Raw genomic sequence first — 19,862 nt, forward strand, 5'->3', positions numbered from 1 at the left:
GACATTGTCTGGTTTGTTCTCCCTTCCTCTTGCCTACGTTTTTCAGTTAGTGATGGAAGGAGGAAAAAAGGCTTTTTTTTTTAAACTCTTTTGTGTTCCTTTCTCATTTATTGTTGTCTTTGAGTCCTGTGCAACAGGATGGTATGTTGATGTTTATGGTACTCTTATAAACATTACCTAGCAGCTAGTGTTGATGTTGAAAAGGCAGTGGGATGTGTTTCCCAAACTGGCACCCACAAGACCAGCGAAATCAGTCACAGCTGTTTTGTAAAACTGCATAAAGCAATGAAGTGAATGGTGCCTTCAGGCCAAGGGTGATTTTGTGGACATTGGATGTTTTGGGAGAAGTTCCAAGGATTGTCTGTGGGCCTCTGGTCTAGAAATGTGTGGATGCCACTGACATATCCTGCTTATCTGGCTTATGTTTGGATTCCTACTGGCTATAAGATTTGTCCAAATATAAATGAAGGAAAATGCTACTGCCACCTCTGTATGTACTAAACACATTAGAGTGTTTGGAGTGTTGGGGTGTTTGGAGGCATGGAGTTATGTGGCTTTCCCGATATTGTGGTCTGGACCCTTCAGCCTCCAAGGGACCTGAATCTTCCCAGCTAATGGAAGGATTCAGGATGAGAGTTTTGGACATCAACTACAGGCTGTAATGGAAGGTTGCAAATGTTATTTAAATTACAGAGATAGCTGAAGACTTACTGAGGTCAGAAATACCTGCAGAGACCGTTTCCTCTCTAAGCCCTCTCTGAACAGAGGACATACAGGTGTTGCATGTAGCATTGCCTTTGGTGAGAGGTCTGTATGCACAGAGTCTGAATGTTACTGAAGCACGAACATGTGCTTGGTTCATTTTTCTTTGGCAGTGTCGTTACAACCCTTGCTTCCCTGGCGTGCGATGTGTGAACACTGCTCCAGGTTTCAGATGTGAGACCTGTCCTCCAGGATATACGGGACAAACTGTGCAAGGGATAGGACTCAGCTATGCCAAGAGCAATAAGCAGGTGAGTGGCAGCACCTCCATGACAAATTCTATTGTAAAGTGCTGCTTTTATATTAGCAGTGCATCTGTATTGAATGGTATTTATTTTTCAGTTGTTCCATAATTGCCTTATGCTGTTAGGCAGAGCTCAGAGTGTTTCAGTTAGAGATCTCAATTGTGTTTGCATAGCTTTAATGGGAGTATTAACAATCTAATACTCACGACTGGCATAGAGACAAGAAAAAATGTCATATTTGTAAGGATCTCTGATCAACTTCAGGGAGTTCTTCAGGGAGTCTGGCTTTGAACTAGAAAGAAAACTATTAAAAAGGCCTATTTTACTGTAATATTTTTGCATATTTCTGTAAGCACTCTAGAATGGGAACACAGTTTTGGTGTAAACTCTTCTGCGTGAACCAGAGCACATCCTAAAGTTGAAATTCTCTGTTTCTTTAGGGTTTGGAAAGTTAGCCTGTGGATATGTCTGTGACATTCTGAGTGCAGTTTCAGGAGAGGCTACATCTCTTTTCTAGTCTTAAACTGGTGATTAAACTTCAGTGCTGTTTCTTCAGTCTTTGATCTCAATACATTAATTTTATTATTTCTGGATTTGGTTTATTGCTAGGTCTGCTTAGATATTGATGAATGTCAGAATGGAGGACTTGGACTCTGTGTTCCGAATTCCCATTGCATAAACACTTTGGTAAGCGTCTTTTCATTTACGCCTTTAAAAAAATCGATTGTTTTAAAAATTCCATGAGGCTAGGATTGGATTTATGGGTCTGATGAAAGAGCAATTAATAATACAATTTTTTTTTTCTTCTTATAAATCAAAGAAGCTTTTTCTCTTTCCTAGCTAATAATAAAGAAGTCAATACTTGATTTGTCATGAACACATTCATCTGAATTGTATCTTTATCACTTTCCTTGAAGAGCAGGAACTCTTCTCTCCATGCCATCGAGTGATATGTGTTTATGGGTATGTTATTGCAAGAAACCTCCTCTGAAAGATTAAACCTTTGCTTCCCTTATCTCCTGCCTCCTGAGAGGAGAGGAAACAGCTTGTGGAAACAAGCTGTTCCCTGCTTGTTGCCTTCTTTTTAGGAGTTATGCACAGAGTAACAGCTATCCCTCTAAATAAATGGAAACAAAGAGTGCTGAAATTGGTACAAGACTGTTAATGCCTGTATATACTAAAAACAGGAAAGCAAGCATAGGAGAAATAAAAATGTTTTGAAAGATGTTAGGATCCAATAAGAAGGGCATACAGCTACTTTAATGCTATGAAGCAAGCTGGACATAGAATCACATGATCATAGAATCATTTATGATAGAAAAGACCCTTGAGGCAAAGTCCAGCTCTTAACACAGCACTGACAATCCTGCCACTATACTATTTTACCAAGTGCCACATCCACGCTTATTTTGAACACTTTCAAGAATAGTGGGTCCACCACTTCCCTGGGCAGCCTGTTTCAATGCTTGACAATTCTTTGTGTAAACAAATTCTTTCTAATATTCAATCTTAATCTCCCCTGACCTGAGGAGGCCTGAGGATCTGAGGCCATTTCTTCTTGTCCTATCACTTCTTACTTGGGAGAAAAAACTGAACCCCATCCAGCATCCTTTCTGGTACTTGTAGAGTGATAAGGTTTTCCCTGAGGCTCCTTTTCTCCAGGATAAATACCCCCAGCTCCCTCAGCCACTCCTCACAGGACTTGTCCTCCAGACCCTTCACCACCTCCACTGCCCTTCTCTGGACTCATTCCAGCACCTCAGTGTCTTTCTTGTAGTGAAGAGCCCAAAACTAAACACAGCACTCGAGGTGTGGCCTCACCAGTGCCCAGTACAGGGGGGCAATCCCTATCCTGGTCCTGCTGGCCACACCATTGCTGATCCAGGCCAGGATGCCATTGGCCTTCTTGGCCGCTTGGACACACCCTGGCTCATGTCCAGCTGCTGTCACCAGCACCCCCAGGTCCCTTCCCACTGGGCAGCTTTGCAGCCACTCTGCCCTGGCCTGTGGAGCTGCCCTGGGGAACAGCACTGGTGACTGAAAACCTGGATGAACACTGAACTGGACTGAACACAGGATTGAACACCAGCTGGATCTAACTCCATTCACCACCACTCTCTGGGCCCAGGCATCCAGACAGTCTTTCACCCAGTAAACAGCGCACCTGCCCAAGCTATCAGCTGCCAGACTCCCTAGGGGCTTGCTGTGGGAAATGGTGTCAGAGGCTCATCCACTGAGCAGGTTACAGAACAAGCAGGACCCAGCTTTCATAAATCTGTGCTGGCTGGGCCTGATCTCCTTGTTGTCCTGGACATGCCACAGGGTTTCTTCCTAGCAGGAGAAAGGTTAAAAGTATCCTTCAGGTGTAAAGGTGGTCCTTTCTGCAGCAAGGTATTGTTGAGGCTACCATTTGTGTTCAATGTTAACTTTCCTTGAGAATAACCTTGTTCTCTTAGGGCTGCTTTCACTGTTCAGTATGTTTGTATCTCTTTTTTTTTTTAATATCTAGAACATTTACTGTCACATTTTGTATCTTGCTACATGACTAGACATGCAACTTCTTTGGGAAGCCATTGGGCCCTGTCTGCAGAGGGCAGGCACCAAGTGTCCTGCCATCTGTCCAAACAGAGCAGTGGGGGGTTTCTAATCCTGTATCCCTTCAGAAACAGTCTGGTCTGGAAATGCTGCCTAAGAAGCTATTTTCATGCATACCAGAGCTTGATATAGGATATATAGGATATATACCAAGCAAATTCAGCAGACTCCAGAATATACTACCCTGGCGTCCTTTAGGATGAAGTGCACAGGCTGGTGTGTTTTAAATAAGCCATACCATTTGCATCACTCAAGGATTATTTTACTCTTCAGTCATCTGTTTATTTTCATCTTCATACTGAAAGTATGCAGACAGAACAGATTTAAAATCTGCAGCAAAGTTAGGAATAGGGATAAAAAATAGGGATAAATAATGCCAGTCTGAGCAGTAAGTAGGTTTCTCTGTGATGGTGGACTACAACAGTCCTGACAGTTCTTCCAACAGACTTTGTACATGAAGAGTGAAGTTGTGTGAAGTACCTCAGTTTCACCAATGGTTGGATGCACATGTTTGTCCAAGATCTGCCCGTTTCTGTCCCTTGACATGTCAAAAAATAATTATTCTCCATAAGATAAAAAGATTTTTCTCAATTAACTTTTATGTCTTAAGTTACAGGTCTACAAGAATGTGAGACAGAGACAAAAGCCACATTGGATGCCTAAAGATCTCGCCTTATTACTATTTATCTGTTTATATCTCTTATGGTGATTAGCCCAGCACATAATGGGATTCCTTGGCTTAGCTCCTTTGTGTTTGTTTACACAAGAGAGTAATACATATGAAATACATATGCATGTGTCATGGTAAACCATGACAAAAACTTACATGGATGTTCTTATTGCAGTGTAAATGAGGATGGCTATGTCTTCAGATACAGAATTCTTTTCTGAAGAAGAAAATTTGGATCAAATTGGCTTAAAAATATTTTAGCTTAAAAATAAAATGGGACAAAGACATGATGAACTTTCTTGTCTCTCTTTGATTAAAATTTATGCCCAGTTGCCTTTAGATAAACTGATAGGTGTGCTTTACAGTGAAATAATTTCATCCAGCCTGATTAATCAGCTGCTGCTTTGAGTTTTGCACAAAGTTTCAGCCACCTGGAAGCAGTGCAGGGTGGTGCTGGCAAGGACAAGGCATCATGTAGAAGCTTTTGCTGCTATGTGACTTTTCTTTGGCTTAATAAAACACTGGTCTAAACAGACAAGAGTTGAGTATGTTTTCTACCACGCACTCTGGGAGCCAAATATAATTTTCCTGCAGAGAGTAACGTTTGTTCACAGTACAAGAGGCCTCAGTGGATGAAAAAGTACACTTGCACAGCATAAACAGTATGACTTGACTTGAATCTTGCTCTTGTGCTTGCTTGAAAAAGGAAAAAAATACCATTAAAAGGCTGGCTGGTGACTTCTTCTTCTTACAGGGGTCTTACCACTGTGGCCAGTGCAAACCAGGATATACAGGAGACCAAACCAGGGGATGCCAAGCTGAACGGAGCTGTAGAAATCAAGCACTCAATCCATGCAGCATCCATGCCCAATGTATTGAGGAGAGGAGAGGAGAGGTGACATGTATTGTGAGTTCATTAATTTGTGCATTTTTACAGTGAAATCCAGCCATTTTAGGCTGGAAATGAGAAAGACTTTGTGGTCATTTTATACAGTTGGATGTTCTACCAATTGTGGCACACTGGCCAAGACCAGCTGTGAAAACTGGCTTGCAATTGTTTTGTTCTTGCCATATGTCTGTAAAGCAGCCATATTAATGTATCATATTCACTGTGTCTGTGTAATTAGATCTTTAGGAATCACTTTTGTAGACTTTCTGTAGTCTCCTCAGAAAAGACTGTCAAGTGTCACTCTTCATAAGACATCACAAGGACAAATTCCTCTCCTGGTGCTCAGCTACATAGATGTGAGTAAGGATCCTCTCTGCATAGCCAACGTGCCTATATTTGCTGGCTGATAGAGACTATGTTTTTTAAAGTGAGATGACAGATTCCAGGCACAGGGAGGTTGTATGGGGCTGACCAGCTATGGGAGCAGAAGAGCATAAGTAGCATATGAACTTCCACTCTAAGAGTATACTGAAGTATATTCGTTTTTCCATCTTGCAACATAAAGCAAGAGACTAATCCTGTGTCCTAAATTTGGATACAGTGCATGCTTTTGCTGGCACTTGCTTTGGTCTCATTTTTAAGTACATCTGTTTCAAAGATAAATAATCTAGGATATTTTAAGTCCATGCTGTAATGGGAAGATGTCTAGATACTTGTAGTAGGCAAGTCCTGGTTTTAAGGGAAGGCCAGATTTTGACATGCAGTTCTTTGCATAAGTCTTCGACACAAATGATGTGTTGGTTTGAAACAGTAATAATTTAATTGACTAGGAGAAACTTGTGTGCAGATGCATTTGTTTTGCAGATGCAAACTTACTAATCACTAATGCAGTTTTCTCTTAAAACTTCTTCTAGTTGCAGATGTGTTCTTGAGATACTGAACAAAACACAGTCATCCCATCTAACCATGTGCCCCTTGACAAGATGCTAGGTGCATACTCCACCTAGTTGCTCTTTTCTTTTACTCAACCTGACATTGAGGAGCCAAGATTAGTTCCTGGACAGTGTCTATAAGAAATCTATAGCTCCCACTGAGATCATTGGGTGTGGCAGGCATACATTCTAGTTGACATCAAGTTCTAGCTCTTTCTAGCTATGTCTGGATACACTGCAGCATCTCTCAATGTGGAAAGAAAACTTCTGTTTCAAGCTCTCTGTATCTCATTGTACTTCAGTATCTGGCCATGACTTCCATATGCTGCTGTTTTCAAGACTGGTGTGAGTCTTCCTTCTTGAATATTTCTACAGTGACTCACTAACCTTTTGATAGTACTACCATGATGTTTTATTGATAGTGTGGCATTGGCTGGGCTGGTGATGGTTATGTTTGTGGAAAAGATGTTGACATTGATGGCTACCCTAATGAAGAACTCTCATGCTCTGCTGAAAACTGCAGAAAGGTAAGAAATGCTTTCCTAATTCTATAATAATTCAAAGTATGAAAGGATAAAGAGGAAGACTATAAGAAATATGACTCAATGTATTCATCTTTTATTCAGGTGATTGAATTCTGTTTCATTTGGTGATTAATTTTCATTAATAATAGCAAAAAGTCATTCAAATTATTAAGGCATCCAGTTTACCTATAGAACATCAGACTTGTCTCTTTTTCTGTCTAGGACAATTGCAGATTTGTCCCAAACTCTGGACAAGAAGATGCTGATGGTGATGGGATTGGAGATGCCTGTGATGACGATGCAGATGGAGATGGCATTCCCAATGAGCAGGTGCTGTGTGTAGATCAGGATGCAGGGGTCTGTGCCAACAGAAGGATTTCCCACTACTGCAATGGGAAGTGATTCTGAAATCTGACTCATTACTGTTTGCCAGAGATTGTTACATACCCCTCATTGTCATACCCTCTTAAATTCTTTTATGTAATGCTTTTTCTTACAAGACTTAAACCACACAGCCTTAAAACCCACCTTTGTATCCTCTGTTACTACCTCTTATCATTTAATTCTAAAGCTTTTTGTATAGAGCTTGTGTCCTTCTGTCACACTTTCCCACAGCATGACCTTCAGTAACATTACTTGCATTAACATCTTTCTATTTAGAGAGCAGGTTGACCTGACAACACATTTCATCAGGGATCCAAAACCCACATAAATGAATGTGTGTCTTGCCAATAACTTGAAAAAGCTTTGGATCGTGTCCACAAAGCAGAAGAGGTTTCCATGTGGGTACACACAGCAAAATATATTAGAGGATACATTCAGATTGGAAAAGTTGCTTTGTTTTCACCCTGTATTCTTACAAGCCAACTGTTGTTCCATATTAAGATCATTGACTGATACTGCTTAATGTGCTTCCAAGCCATAAGAATATGTTACCCGGAGTACAAATGTCCACCTGGAGCTAGGGCAGACTAGCAGTCACAGAGGGTCTGTCTCAGGCTGTTTTGCTACAGAGTTCCACACTAAATTGTGCTAGCTTAAATCAATTAATTTTATTAATGTTCTAAAATGAAAAAAAGATAATCCTCCTACAATTTTAAATCTATTTGCAGGTTCAGCACCTTCACAATCAAGTAACTTTTATATTGTTTCTATTGTGGTTCTCTATGTACAATAGGAGGAGGTCATGGGTGTGCTGGATAGGTATAGAAATTTTATACTACTTTGAAATAAAATTTTCTCCATATACCTCCTGGTGGACTTTAGAAGTCAATAGCAGCTTGTTTGAAACAAACCCACCAAAACCAAACAAAAAGTGGTACCTTTTTGCATCAAGAAGTTCTTTTCCCAGTTTCCAGCTAGTCTGTACCAGAGGAGCAATGGCCTTTCACTGAGAGCGTCTGCAAACCTTGTCAGAGTCTCTGAACTGCAGCTTTTGAGAAGGACCACATGAGAAAGCTCTTGTACCAAAACAGGTTCCTCACCATGCACCCATACAAAATGAGAATCAGAAATCAAGGTTATAAGTAAAGCCTTATGGTGCTGTGTGTTTGTGATTAGGGTTCCCACAGTGTGGTTCAAATCAGACCTTTGAGGGAGCAAGTGAAATCTGATCCAGAGCTAATATTGACATAAAATGTCAAAACTGCTCACACTTTTTTTTTTTTTAATTAGAAATAAATACAAGAGTTTTATAAATCAACTAAAGTAGAAATTAAAGATTCATGGTATGACTGATGTCTGATTCCGTCTCTCTTGCAGGATAACTGTGTCTTAATTCCTAATATTAACCAGAGAAACAGTGACCAAGATATCTTTGGAGATGCTTGTGACAACTGCCGTAATGTCCTGAATAATGACCAGAGGGACACAGATGGTGATGGAAAAGGCGATGCATGTGATGATGACATGGATGGAGATGGTTGGTGATTTTTCACTTTGAGCTTTTCTGATGTCATTCAGGTTTTCCCAGAGTGTGCTGCATGTTAGGAGATTTCATGTCACCAGCTGTAACACATAGTCTTTCTTCATGAAACTTGTGCTTTTCATCCTTTTAATTTAGCTAATACATATCTTAGGCTGCATTGGAAGCACTGTACACTGTTAACAGAGAAACCAAGCCATGTTTCATGTAGAAGTTAAGGTTGTTGATCATTCAGCATTTCCTTAAAGGTACAAATGTTCCAGGGCATCCAGCTGCTGCCAGTCACTGGAAGCAGAGTTTCCAGTGCTCTGTTATACTAGGCCCAGAGCTACAAAACATATTATTTTCATTGCTGTAGGAGGCTTGAAAAAAATGAAAAAAATCACACCCCTTCAAATGTAATTAAAAAAATTAAATGTCCCATCCTGTAAGTGCAACAGAGGAACAGGATAGAATTAATTGTGTGTAATTAAAGAGTGTGATGGGGTGGACAGCTGTGCTTTAGCAAAATGTTCCTAACTACTATTAAAAGAGCGATGCACACATAAGAAAGATTTACTGTGCAGGCTTATAATATCATTGCAGGATTAAGTAGTTGTTGAAAAGGAATAGTGTCTTTACTGTTTTAATGTTTATATTGTCCAGTGTGGACAAATATGGGAATTGTCTTTAACACACAATCCACTTCACTCTAGGTGTTAAGAACCTTTTGGATAATTGTCAGAGGATCCCCAATGAAGACCAGGAGGACACAGATAATGACGGTGTTGGTGATGCCTGTGACAGCTGCCCTACAATCAGCAACCCAAACCAGGTTAGCAGGCAGAAGGAAAAACTATTCTTGTTAAGAGACAGGGACTGCTGAGCCTAAAAAGCTGCAAGAGAATGAAGCAACCTATGAGCCATTGTGTTTATATTTTAATAATAAAGTGTATTTCCTGGATAATATAATATAGTATATATCTAGGTATTCAGGAGAGTTTTACAGACCTGCTGACTTTCCTGATGTGAGAAGGGGGAGCTACCAGTTATACTCTCACTGTTCGGGATGTTGTTGGGACCTCTGCCCAGCATGTATCTTCTACTCACATGCTCTGAAATATGCTCCAGTTCCACAGAGTTCAATGCCAAACTGTACACAGGGGTGTGATTTAGTGATGCTTGGTATTTCTTTAATCAGGACAAAAATCCTGGTGTCTTTACTTATCAAAACTTTCAGTGCTGCTAGGTGAGAAGTCATTGTAACTTTCTATGTGTTGGAATTCTGATTTCACCTGTGACTAATGAAAAATGTTGGAAACTATAGAGAAACATAGTAGATTTTTAAAGATGCTTAAGAAATAAACCTTGGCTAGAAATGAGAAATACTTATTTTCAGTAGCAGAGGAATCTTGCTTGAACTCTTCAATTAAGTTTAACCATGTTTATTCACTGTCTTTTTTCTTTAATAAAACTGAATTTTTGGTTAGATGGATGATATAAAAGAGAAAATATATTATGTAAAATGAATGTCTCTTTATACTTTTATTTTAGTTCTATTTGATTTGGTTGTGTATTGATTTAATCCTGCAAATAGATGCTCTTGACAGCTGATAGTGGAACTTTATCTTCCCTTTTGCAGTCGGATGTCGACAATGACCTGGTTGGGGATTCCTGTGATACCAATCAGGACAGGTATGCTGTGAGAGAGGCCCATCCTGAGCTGAAGCATGCTGCTGATTCCTGGAGAGCTGTAATCCCTCAGGCTAGCCTGGATTTAATTCCTGAGAGTTGTTATTTCAAGAACAGTGTTAAGATTTATTAGCCTTGTTTGTTCACTTCCCTGTGGTAGTACACTTACGGCGCCTTCACCCTTATAGCCATTCACACAGGCTTCCTCTGAGTTCCTGTGGAAGTGACATTCAAGCAGCTCTCTGGCTGTAAAACCCAGAGCACTGCTCAGAGCTTCTTAGTGAGAAAATGTCTTTCCTTTTTTGCTTTATTTTTCATTCCTCTTTTATTTCTGTGCTTCCTTAGCAGAAATTTCACAGTAAGGGCTCTGTGTATTTCCTTAAGAACCTAGTGTTCTTTGCAGAAACAAAATTTTATTATCTAGTGTATAACACTTGCAGAGCAACCCCTTTGCTTTAGCACAGCAAGACTGGCAAGGATCCTCTGTCTATAGCTTTCACGTGCCTTGGGCATTCACAGGAGCACGTTCCATGACAAATTGCATCACTTGTCTGGAAGCAGCTTCTGCATAACCAGCTTAAGGGATGGCAGGTTCTCCCACATGCACCTCACAGCAAGAGACAAGGGAAATGACAAATCCTGTGCTGTCACAGCCTTTCATCAGCCACAGACAGCTGCAGGGTTTCACCCCAGAGCCATTGGTGGGTGCTCCCTCTGTGAAGGGACCTGCAAGGAACCCACTTACATGTCTCTGCAGGGATCATTCCCAGTCTTGGGCCAGGAGCTGCCAGGGCCATCAGCATTTTACTCTTAAGTTGATATGTTTTTGTTCTTTTTCTTGTTTTAAAAAAGAACTTCCCCCCGACCCCACCAATAAAATTCACTAATGTGTGTGAAGCATGCTTAACCTTGAGTAGATACACACGTATGGTGCTTATTGCATTTTATCTCAATATTGTACAAACATTGATTACTCTGACCTAAAATTAAAGCACATTTCTTAAGCAGGGAGAGGTATTTGGGAATATTCCTACCTATAAGCCATAGCATGACTTTAATTTGGCTGCAGGTCATTTCTGCTCCACCTGCACTAACAAGAAGCCACTGAGGGAAAACATGCCTGCTTATTGCTAGAAAGCAATTTGTTTTCAGTAGGTGTACAAAATACACCATACTTCAAGCAGTTTTTTTTCAGGGATGCACTTAACAGTTGGGATGGAGAAGTTAGGTAGCTACCCCAGAACTTCTTGAATCGTCTTCTGGAGTCTGTGTTCCTGTGCTTGGTGGCACTCCCCTGTGACCAGCTGATGCCGCCATGACCTGAAAGGAGCTACAGACTTTCTCTTCTATTTCTTACTGTATGTCCCTCCTGCAGGATGGCAATCATTCAGTTTGGAAAACACCTTCAAGACCATTGAGTCCAAGCACTAATGTAGCAGTGCCAAGTCCACTACAAAAAACTTGCTATGCAGGAGGGTGAGAACAATGCTTGTTTTTAAGTAAGTCTGATTTCAGGTGCTCACATAGAGACTCTCATAAAGCTTCATTCACACTCACACCTGCATGTTCATGAGCACCAAGACACATGTGCACATAAGACAAGGGACACAAGGTGTCCAGCTCTTGCTGTCTCCTGAGTGCCTCTTGATTGGTGACACTGCACTTGTTGGATGTGCCTTACACACCCTTCAGGAGTGGATGTTGACTGGGGTCTTGGGCTCCAGTATGTTTCCCACACCGTCTAAGGCTTATTTTTCTTTTCCCTGAATATTCTTTTAGCTCCTGGCTTGGAACCTTTTTTTAGTTCCTGGCTCCTTTGCTTTCCTGCCATCTTATCTGAGTCTCTTTGTTCCTGCTCTCCTTGCAGTTCAGCCACCTGAGCAACAGGATGTGTTGTCCACTGGTCTGCTTCCAGCTCCAGAGCTGCCACTGGTGTGTTTCCCCCTCAGGTTCTGTTCTGTTCCTTGTGCAGAGGCAGGAACTGATACTGGCATACCATTTCTTTTTTGTTTCTGTGCTTGCAGCGACGGTGATGGGCACCAGGACAGCACAGACAATTGCCCTACCATTATTAACAGCTCCCAGCTGGACACAGATAAGGACGGGCTGGGTGATGAGTGTGATGACGATGATGATAATGACGGTATTCCTGACCTCTTGCCTCCGGGTCCTGACAACTGCAGGCTGGTCCCCAACCCGGGGCAGGAAGATGATAATGGTAAGATGGCCCTTAAGGAGCCATTTTGATTCTCAGGCACCGCATTCATCTCCAGACTGTGTGCACCAGGATGCAGCACTGTCATTACCAATGCATACACTCATCCCAGGAATAACAGCAGCATTCAGAAGCCCTTTAGCCAAAACAGAGGCACTTTCTCAGTCACTACAGCCAGCAGGGCTGATGCTTTGCCTGCTTCATGGATGCCCTAATTCCATGGATGGGGCAGATGTGACTACTTGCTGCACCATAAATCTCCTTTTCCTTCTCTGATGCATTCAGGTGATGGAGTAGGCGATGTCTGTGAGTCTGATTTTGACCAGGACACAGTGATTGATCGGATTGATGTGTGCCCTGAAAATGCAGAGATCACCTTGACAGACTTCAGGGCCTATCAGACAGTAGTGTTGGACCCAGAGGGGGATGCACAGATTGATCCCAACTGGGTGGTTCTGAACCAGGTAAAAATGGTCTTTCTTGGTCACTTGATCTTTCCTACCTGTCTGAGAAAGATAATTTGAAAACCACAATAAAATCAGCTCTGTAATTGCTGGACCTCTGGCAGACATGAAAAGTGGAAGGTGTTGGTTAGTAGAATATTTTCAGGAGTAATAATGAAGGATAGCCTTCAAGCTATCATAATTGATGTTCCAAATACTCTAAAACAGCTACATGCTTGACAAGTTATTCTGGGTGGATTTTACTGCTGCCAGAAGGCAGACATGTGTTACCCTGTTGAAATATTTCTGTAGCAAACAAGTTTCATTAATCATTCCTGTAATTTAAAAGTCTGATGTGCTAAATAACATAGCATTTTGTAGGATCATAGAATGGTTTGGGTTGAAAGAGACCTCAAAGATCATCTCATTCCAACCCCAATCTGCCATAAGCAGGGACACACATCACTAGACCAGGTTTCTGAAAGCTTCAGCCAGCCTTGAACTCTCTTACAGATTTGGAGCATCTCTGGGTAACCTGTTACAGTGCCTCACAACCCTAACAGTAAAACTTTTTCCCCTCATACTTAATCTAAACCTACTTGATTTTAGTTTGAATCCATTGCCCCTTGTCCTGTCACTACATGCTCTTGGTAAAATATCCCTCCCTCTGCATCTTTCTGGTAGGCTCCCTTCAAGTACTGGAAGGCCACAATTACATCATCCCAAAGCCGTCTCTTTTCCAGGCTGAAAAACCCCAATTCTCTCAGCCCGTCTTCATAGCAGAGGTGCTCCATCCCCCTGATCATCTTTGTGACCTCCTCTGGACTTGCTCCAACAGGTCCATGTCCCTGTGCTGGGAACCCCAGAGTGCTGTACTGGGCAGCAGTCCAGTACTCCTAGATGGAGTCCAGTAACTTATTTACACTAACAAATTTTAGCCTTCAGGAGACTAATGTGTTATAAGTCACAGGGAACATGCAGTTTTTTTCCCATTGCAAAAGTCTCTGCCAAGCCAGCTGGGGTGTATGCATCTTCCTTAACACAGTCCTGACAGTCAGTTTAATCCTGAACTCTGTGATCCAACTGTATGAGCTAAGCCTAGGAAAAGCTCTCTTCCTCCCACAGCCCTCTTCCCTCTTCCCCTGCACCCCAGTTTTGGCCAGAATCAGGTTTCCAGAAAATTGTGGTAGGGAAAGAAAGTATCAAAATACCAGTATGACTAATTCTGCACTAGGAAAGCCAACAAAATATTCCCGACTCAAGCTGTGCAAGAAGCTGAAACATTACTATTTGATTATAGTTCTCACTGATTTTAGTTCGGAGCTACAAGCAGCACAGATATGTTGCAAGCAAACAGAAGCGAGGGATGAAGGAGGTGCTAGAGGGAGACCAGAAAAGGTTTAGCCAATCCAGCTTGACACACATGCTAACCACCCTGAATTTACCCTTACAGGGTATGGAAATTGTGCAGACTATGAACAGTGATCCTGGCCTTGCTGTTGGTATGTAGTCTCTTCTGAGATTCAATTTTTACAGCAGAAAATGCTGAGAATATGAAGATGTGTTGTGCAGAATTGTTTTTAACTTGTGTGTACCCTTAGGTTACACGGCTTTTAACGGCGTTGACTTTGAGGGCACTTTTCATGTGAACACAGTGACAGATGACGACTATGCTGGCTTTATTTTTGGTTATCAAGACAGTTCTAGTTTTTATGTAGTAATGTGGAAACAGACGGAACAGACATACTGGCAAGCGACTCCCTTCCGAGCTGTTGCAGAGCCCGGCATTCAGCTAAAGGTACTGGTGGTGGCTCCTAGCTAAGGACACAGTGCTCACTGCAGCCTGGCTATGCCATCTTGCCATGTGCTGGCCACAGGCTAGGTCATCATGCCATGCATAAGCCAAGACACTGCATGTCAGCTGTGCTGCCCGACTGCTGTTCTCTATTGGCAACTGTTGTCAAAACTGTTAAGTCAGGCAGCTGCCACACAGCCTGTTTTTTAAGGAAGATAATCTTGCCTTTCTGATCAGCTGGAGCATTTAGTCTTTGCAGTGATTGTGCTCTGACCCTCACTGGTCAGATTGCCTCCTTTTCCTTTGTCCAGGTACTCAGCTGGTCGCTTTGTCCATGTAGGCAGTGGCTGCAGCTGTAGAACAGAAGTTAGGGGTGTGTTAGTAGCAGAGAGGATGCTTCTGCAGACCTGCTCCTCACTAAAAAAAAATCTTGGCTCCTGAAAGTGACTTTTCTCTGTGGTCAGTGTTGGAAACTTGTATTTTTGCAGGCTGTGAAATCCAAGACAGGTCCTGGCGAGCACCTCCGCAACTCCCTCTGGCACACAGGGGACACCAATGATCAGGTCAGGCTGCTGTGGAAGGACCCCCGAAATGTAGGGTGGAAAGACAAAGTCTCCTATCGCTGGTTCTTGCAGCACAGACCTCAGATTGGTTATATCAGGTAAGAGAGGAAAAGATAGATAAGGTGAGTAACAGATACTGTAATTTCTCAACACCTGATTCAGATGATACCCTGAGAATTTGTGTTATGTCTGGGCTTTGTATTGATGAAGCCTTATAACAAATTAGACTTTTCGAATTCAGCCTGCAGCTCTTTTCCTAGATTAAATTCTAGTTAATTCAATTCCAAGTTAAATTACAAGTTAATTCCAAGTTAAACCTCTTTGTATGGACCATCTGTCTCTTTTAACTGTGCCTTACCCTGATGAGCTCTTTTCTGGCTTTAATACCTTGTTTTCTACTACTAGCCACTGCTACTGCTGGCCACTGATCTGAAAAACAATATATTTCAAATTATTAAAATTTTGATATTTTAGAATATTTTTGTTGGAATTGGGATAGTTCATTTATGTATTCTAAGATAACAGAATAAGTTGTCCACTTAGAAGTTGTGATTCTAACTTCCAAGTAATTAGCCTCTTGTGATAGATTTGACATTACTCAGCATATAGTCAGAAAGTTTGCCAAAGCTTTGTAATGTGTGTTTTATATTCTTATTTTGGGGTTTTTTGGGGAAAAAATGGTTAATAGTAGAAAAAAAAACAGAATTCAGAATGAAACATTTTACTCTGCAACATCCAGCAAAGAAATCAGCAGGAATAATACTTGTAGATCAAGGCTGATGTTAAAATGCAAAAAACTAACTGCTCTGGCATGATGGGCTCAGGTCTTTCAGCCTTATAATAGAACAGAAATATGTGTAAGTCAGCTTTTCTTCAAGAAAATCACCACCCTGCAGTTGAGAAACTGTAGAAACTTGATGGTGTAATTATTCCACTTTTCTAGTGCAGAGCATGATCTTCGGTGGTAATTGGAGTGAGCATGATTGACTTTTACACTAAAATGGATTAAGAACATTTATACCATCAATTATTTTGCCCCAGCCACAGGGCAGTAGCGAATTGATCTCAGGTAGCAACTTACATTTAGACCAAGAAGTTAGTGAAGCTGCTGCATGAGCAAACATCTCCTATGGCTGCAGTCTCTCCAACCAGCCTAAGTAATGATCCCTGTGACTGGGAAAGGTAGCACAGTCTGTGTCACAAAATCCTTTAAAACTAAAGGCAGGCAGGCCTAAAGCAAGCCTCTGTCAGCTCTCTGTCTACTCTTGCTGTGGTCTGGTTAGGGCAGATGCCATAGACCACTGTGTGTCTTGCAAAGGTTTTCCAAGCCTTCAAGGAAGTCACTTGAGCCAGCCTCTCCCATGGAAATTTGCAAGACAACAAATTCTATTCATTGTACAGATACTTTTGAACTGCCTCAGCAAATCAGTAAATAAAATCATAAACATATGAGGATTTGGGCTTTTTTCCTTATTTTATGAAAAGACACAGGAACTTTTATTCCTTTCACTGTTCGCTCTTTTCTTGTATGCAGAAATGTATCAGCAGTATCCCCATCCACAACAGGGCTCTCCAGGCTCATCATCCCCTAGGTCATTTACCCTGTATCCCATAGGTTGAGGACTTGATGTGGGCAGTGCTGCAACAAACAGCTCAGCTGGCTCCAGTGTGGTCCTGTTCAAGCCCTCAATACAGAGTACACACTGGGAAGCTGGTGGGAACAGCTTTCACAGGGCTATTTGGGAATTTGCTGATGTGTTTTCTAACAAGAGGGTGCTAGATCAGCAAAACAGTTCCTGGAATTAATCATATTCATGTTTTTAAAGAAATCTCAAAAGTTTAAGATCCTAAGTTTGTTTGAAACTCTTCCTATTAAAAAAAAAAAAAAAAAAACAAAAACAAACAAACAAAAAACCCAAACAAAAAAAAAACCCACAAAAAACATTCAACTTCAAACTGTGGAAGACAATACCCATCTAGCCTTCTTCAACTGATCTAGTCTGGTTCTCCTATCACTATTGATGGTGGAAAATTTCAAGAGCTAAAGCACTCAGCTGGACTGACTACAGGGAAAAAAAACATTCCAAAGCTTTTTTAGGATATGTAGAAACTCCTCAAAAAATCCTCCCTCCTGTTGCCAGCATGCAGAACTGCTCCAGTTCCCAGTCTATACAGTAGCTACATTAACTGGTTTTTCTCCTCTGGGCTAGATGGGAGGGATAGCATGTCCAAGAATAGAGTCTCCATGGATAACAACATTACTTTCAGGAATGTTGCAGCCTTAGAAAAGACTGCAACCTAATAGAGCTTCTGTTTGCTTTCATTAAGGGCAAGATTTTATGAAGGCTCTGACCTAGTGGCAGATTCTGGTGTAACTATAGACACCACGATGCGTGGAGGACGGCTTGGAGTTTTCTGCTTCTCTCAGGAAAACATTATTTGGTCCAACCTGAAATATCGCTGCAATGGTAATGTTGTTCTTACGCCATTTTAGCTAACAACTAGCAAGTGACAATGAAGAACGAGTAGTAAGGCTGGTAGTAAGTAGTAATGCTTTAAGCCATTTAGCATTCTTTCCTTTGCCCTTCTTTTACAAGTTATTCACAGCTGTGAAAATACCTCCCCTGACACTAGCAGAACATGGAAGCCCAGCGAGACAGGAACTAACACAGCTGCTCCTCCCAGAGCAGTCACTCTTCTACAGAGAATGTGCTATCTGAGGGGCATAGCTGTCATCAGAAAATCAGGAATGTTATATAAAACCAACTGACTTGAGATATGTACACACACAATAAATACACTAATACTATAGTGTATGTAGATGCCTTGAGCTTTGAATACAAGGTGAAATACACCTGGAGAGAGACAGTGAGCTCAGGCATCAGGCATCACTGTCACTTCCGTACTTGCTGGCTGGTCCTGTGTGTCAGGGGACAAGATCATAAGATGCCTTTTCTCACATGTAGGAATGCTCTTGATTTTGTGGGAGTGTGCTGGCTCACTTTTCTCAGGGCAAGAGCCTTTTAGCTTAGCCTTGATCATCCACTGTACAAAATAACTCAAACTTTCATCACTCACACAGAATCTGATCATTTCAGGATATTTCTGTCCCAGTAGCAGTTCAGGTAACTTGAACTGGGGCTGAAGGGGCTACCCCTCTTCCTCTCAGCATCCATATCCAGTCTTTGGAAAATAATCTACCAGCCAAGTTGGAATAGTTTCCTTGTCTGCTTTCTGAATCCGAGAAGCCCAGTCCAGGACTGCAGGGGACATTGCCACTCTGTGGCACGTTACGCTGATGGACTCTGGTACTTGGACACTTTAGTACACTTAGGCTGGTTCTTGGAGGTCACAGTTAAACAGGGAACTTCTAGACAGTAGTGCTTACAAATAAAAATTACTTGGTAAGTATTTTAAACTGTATTGTAGTTTCCCAGAAAGCAAGTATCAAAGCTGCCACTGAGTCACATTTACATGGCAGTGAGCAGGCAAGTGGCATTGCTGCAGGAGCTACATGAAGTAAATGAAACCCACTCAAAAAAAACTGAAGTCCCACACTATCTCTCTTTTCATATCAGAGAAGTTACAACATTATGCAGAAAAGGCTTGAAATTCAGGCCTTTTAAAGGTGTTCAACAAAAAGCAAGGACCTACCCCCTTTTTCTACATACTGTGTGTTTATACATGTAATTTTTTTTGAGTTTAGAGCTACCTCTCCTGCATCAGGGGGAAAATAATCAGAGTGAAGTTGAGGTCATGCAATTGAGTTTTGTTGCTGTGGCTCCATTGCTGGCTGCAGCTTTAACTCTGTGGTTGCTCTGTCGCTCTCCAGATAAAATGTTTTGGGATCTGGCAAAGGCTGACTGCAAATTACGCTTCAAACAGAACTGTAGCTGCTCTATGACATTGATGCATCTCCAGCTCCCTTGTCCAAGTCTCAAGTCTTTATGTCAGTTGCTGTTCGTTCTGGGGTTAATGCTTTTTGTCTCTTCTTGTGGTCTGGGAAACCATCACAGGGGAGTTGAATTAGGATACATGAGAAATAGAGATGCTGATACTACAAATGTGTCTGGCATGCAGAGCAAGACAAACACATATCTTGCCTTTCTGGTCAGTGTTTATTGATAAAAATTTAAGAGTGCTAGCCACAAAGTCTTCAGAGATACATAATTTGAAGAGTGACAGTACTCCTTTGTGAACTGGCACTGTAGCACTCACTGTCTTGTTAGCCTCTTTGTGTTTCTCAGTGGTATATAGATAAAACTGAAAACATTCCCTGTTTATTCTTAATGTGGAAACAAAAGAGAAGCATGTTACCTAAAGAGAGAGTAGGTGGGTAATTTAAGTGCTCCTTAATTTTGTCAGAAGAGACTAAACTTTTATGTATTTTCCTGTTTTCAGACACCATCCCAGAGGACTTTCAAGAATTTCAAGCGCAGCAATTTGGTGTTGGGGATATTTAAAAAGTAAAAGCAAACTAACATTGCTATTGCAAACAGTAAAGCAATATATTTTAAATCCTTATATGATTTTTGTTGTCAGAATGCACACCGCAGCTTTGTTCTCATTGATGTGACTATGTCAGACTTTTTTTTTTTGTAAAAAAAGTGAAAATAAAAAGGAGACAAAATATA

At 41.4% G+C, this 19,862-nt stretch overlaps 1 protein-coding gene across 4 annotated transcripts in view; it reads left to right on the top strand.

Moving 5' to 3' along the window:
- Positions 1–19,862, top strand: part of THBS4 (thrombospondin 4) — a 47,944-nt gene extending 28,082 nt beyond the window's left edge. For all 4 annotated transcript variants that reach the window (XM_053931364.1, XM_053931363.1, XM_053931362.1 and 1 more), the window contains 15 exons: positions 876–1,013; positions 1,617–1,694; positions 5,027–5,179; positions 6,516–6,620; positions 6,840–6,947; positions 8,379–8,538; positions 9,237–9,355; positions 10,163–10,215; positions 12,237–12,430; positions 12,713–12,891; positions 14,324–14,372; positions 14,472–14,668; positions 15,154–15,326; positions 17,557–17,696; positions 19,630–19,862. In XM_053931364.1, coding sequence (XP_053787339.1) covers positions 876–1,013; positions 1,617–1,694; positions 5,027–5,179; positions 6,516–6,620; positions 6,840–6,947; positions 8,379–8,538; positions 9,237–9,355; positions 10,163–10,215; positions 12,237–12,430; positions 12,713–12,891; positions 14,324–14,372; positions 14,472–14,668; positions 15,154–15,326; positions 17,557–17,696; positions 19,630–19,691 — 1,908 coding nt within the window. In that variant the 3' untranslated portion in view covers positions 19,692–19,862. The remainder of the gene's footprint in view (positions 1–875; positions 1,014–1,616; positions 1,695–5,026; positions 5,180–6,515; positions 6,621–6,839; positions 6,948–8,378; positions 8,539–9,236; positions 9,356–10,162; positions 10,216–12,236; positions 12,431–12,712; positions 12,892–14,323; positions 14,373–14,471; positions 14,669–15,153; positions 15,327–17,556; positions 17,697–19,629) is intronic.

Source organism: Vidua chalybeata, chromosome Z (assembly GCF_026979565.1).
Source record: "Vidua chalybeata isolate OUT-0048 chromosome Z, bVidCha1 merged haplotype, whole genome shotgun sequence".
In the NCBI taxonomy this organism is placed as follows: Eukaryota; Metazoa; Chordata; class Aves; order Passeriformes; family Viduidae; genus Vidua; species Vidua chalybeata.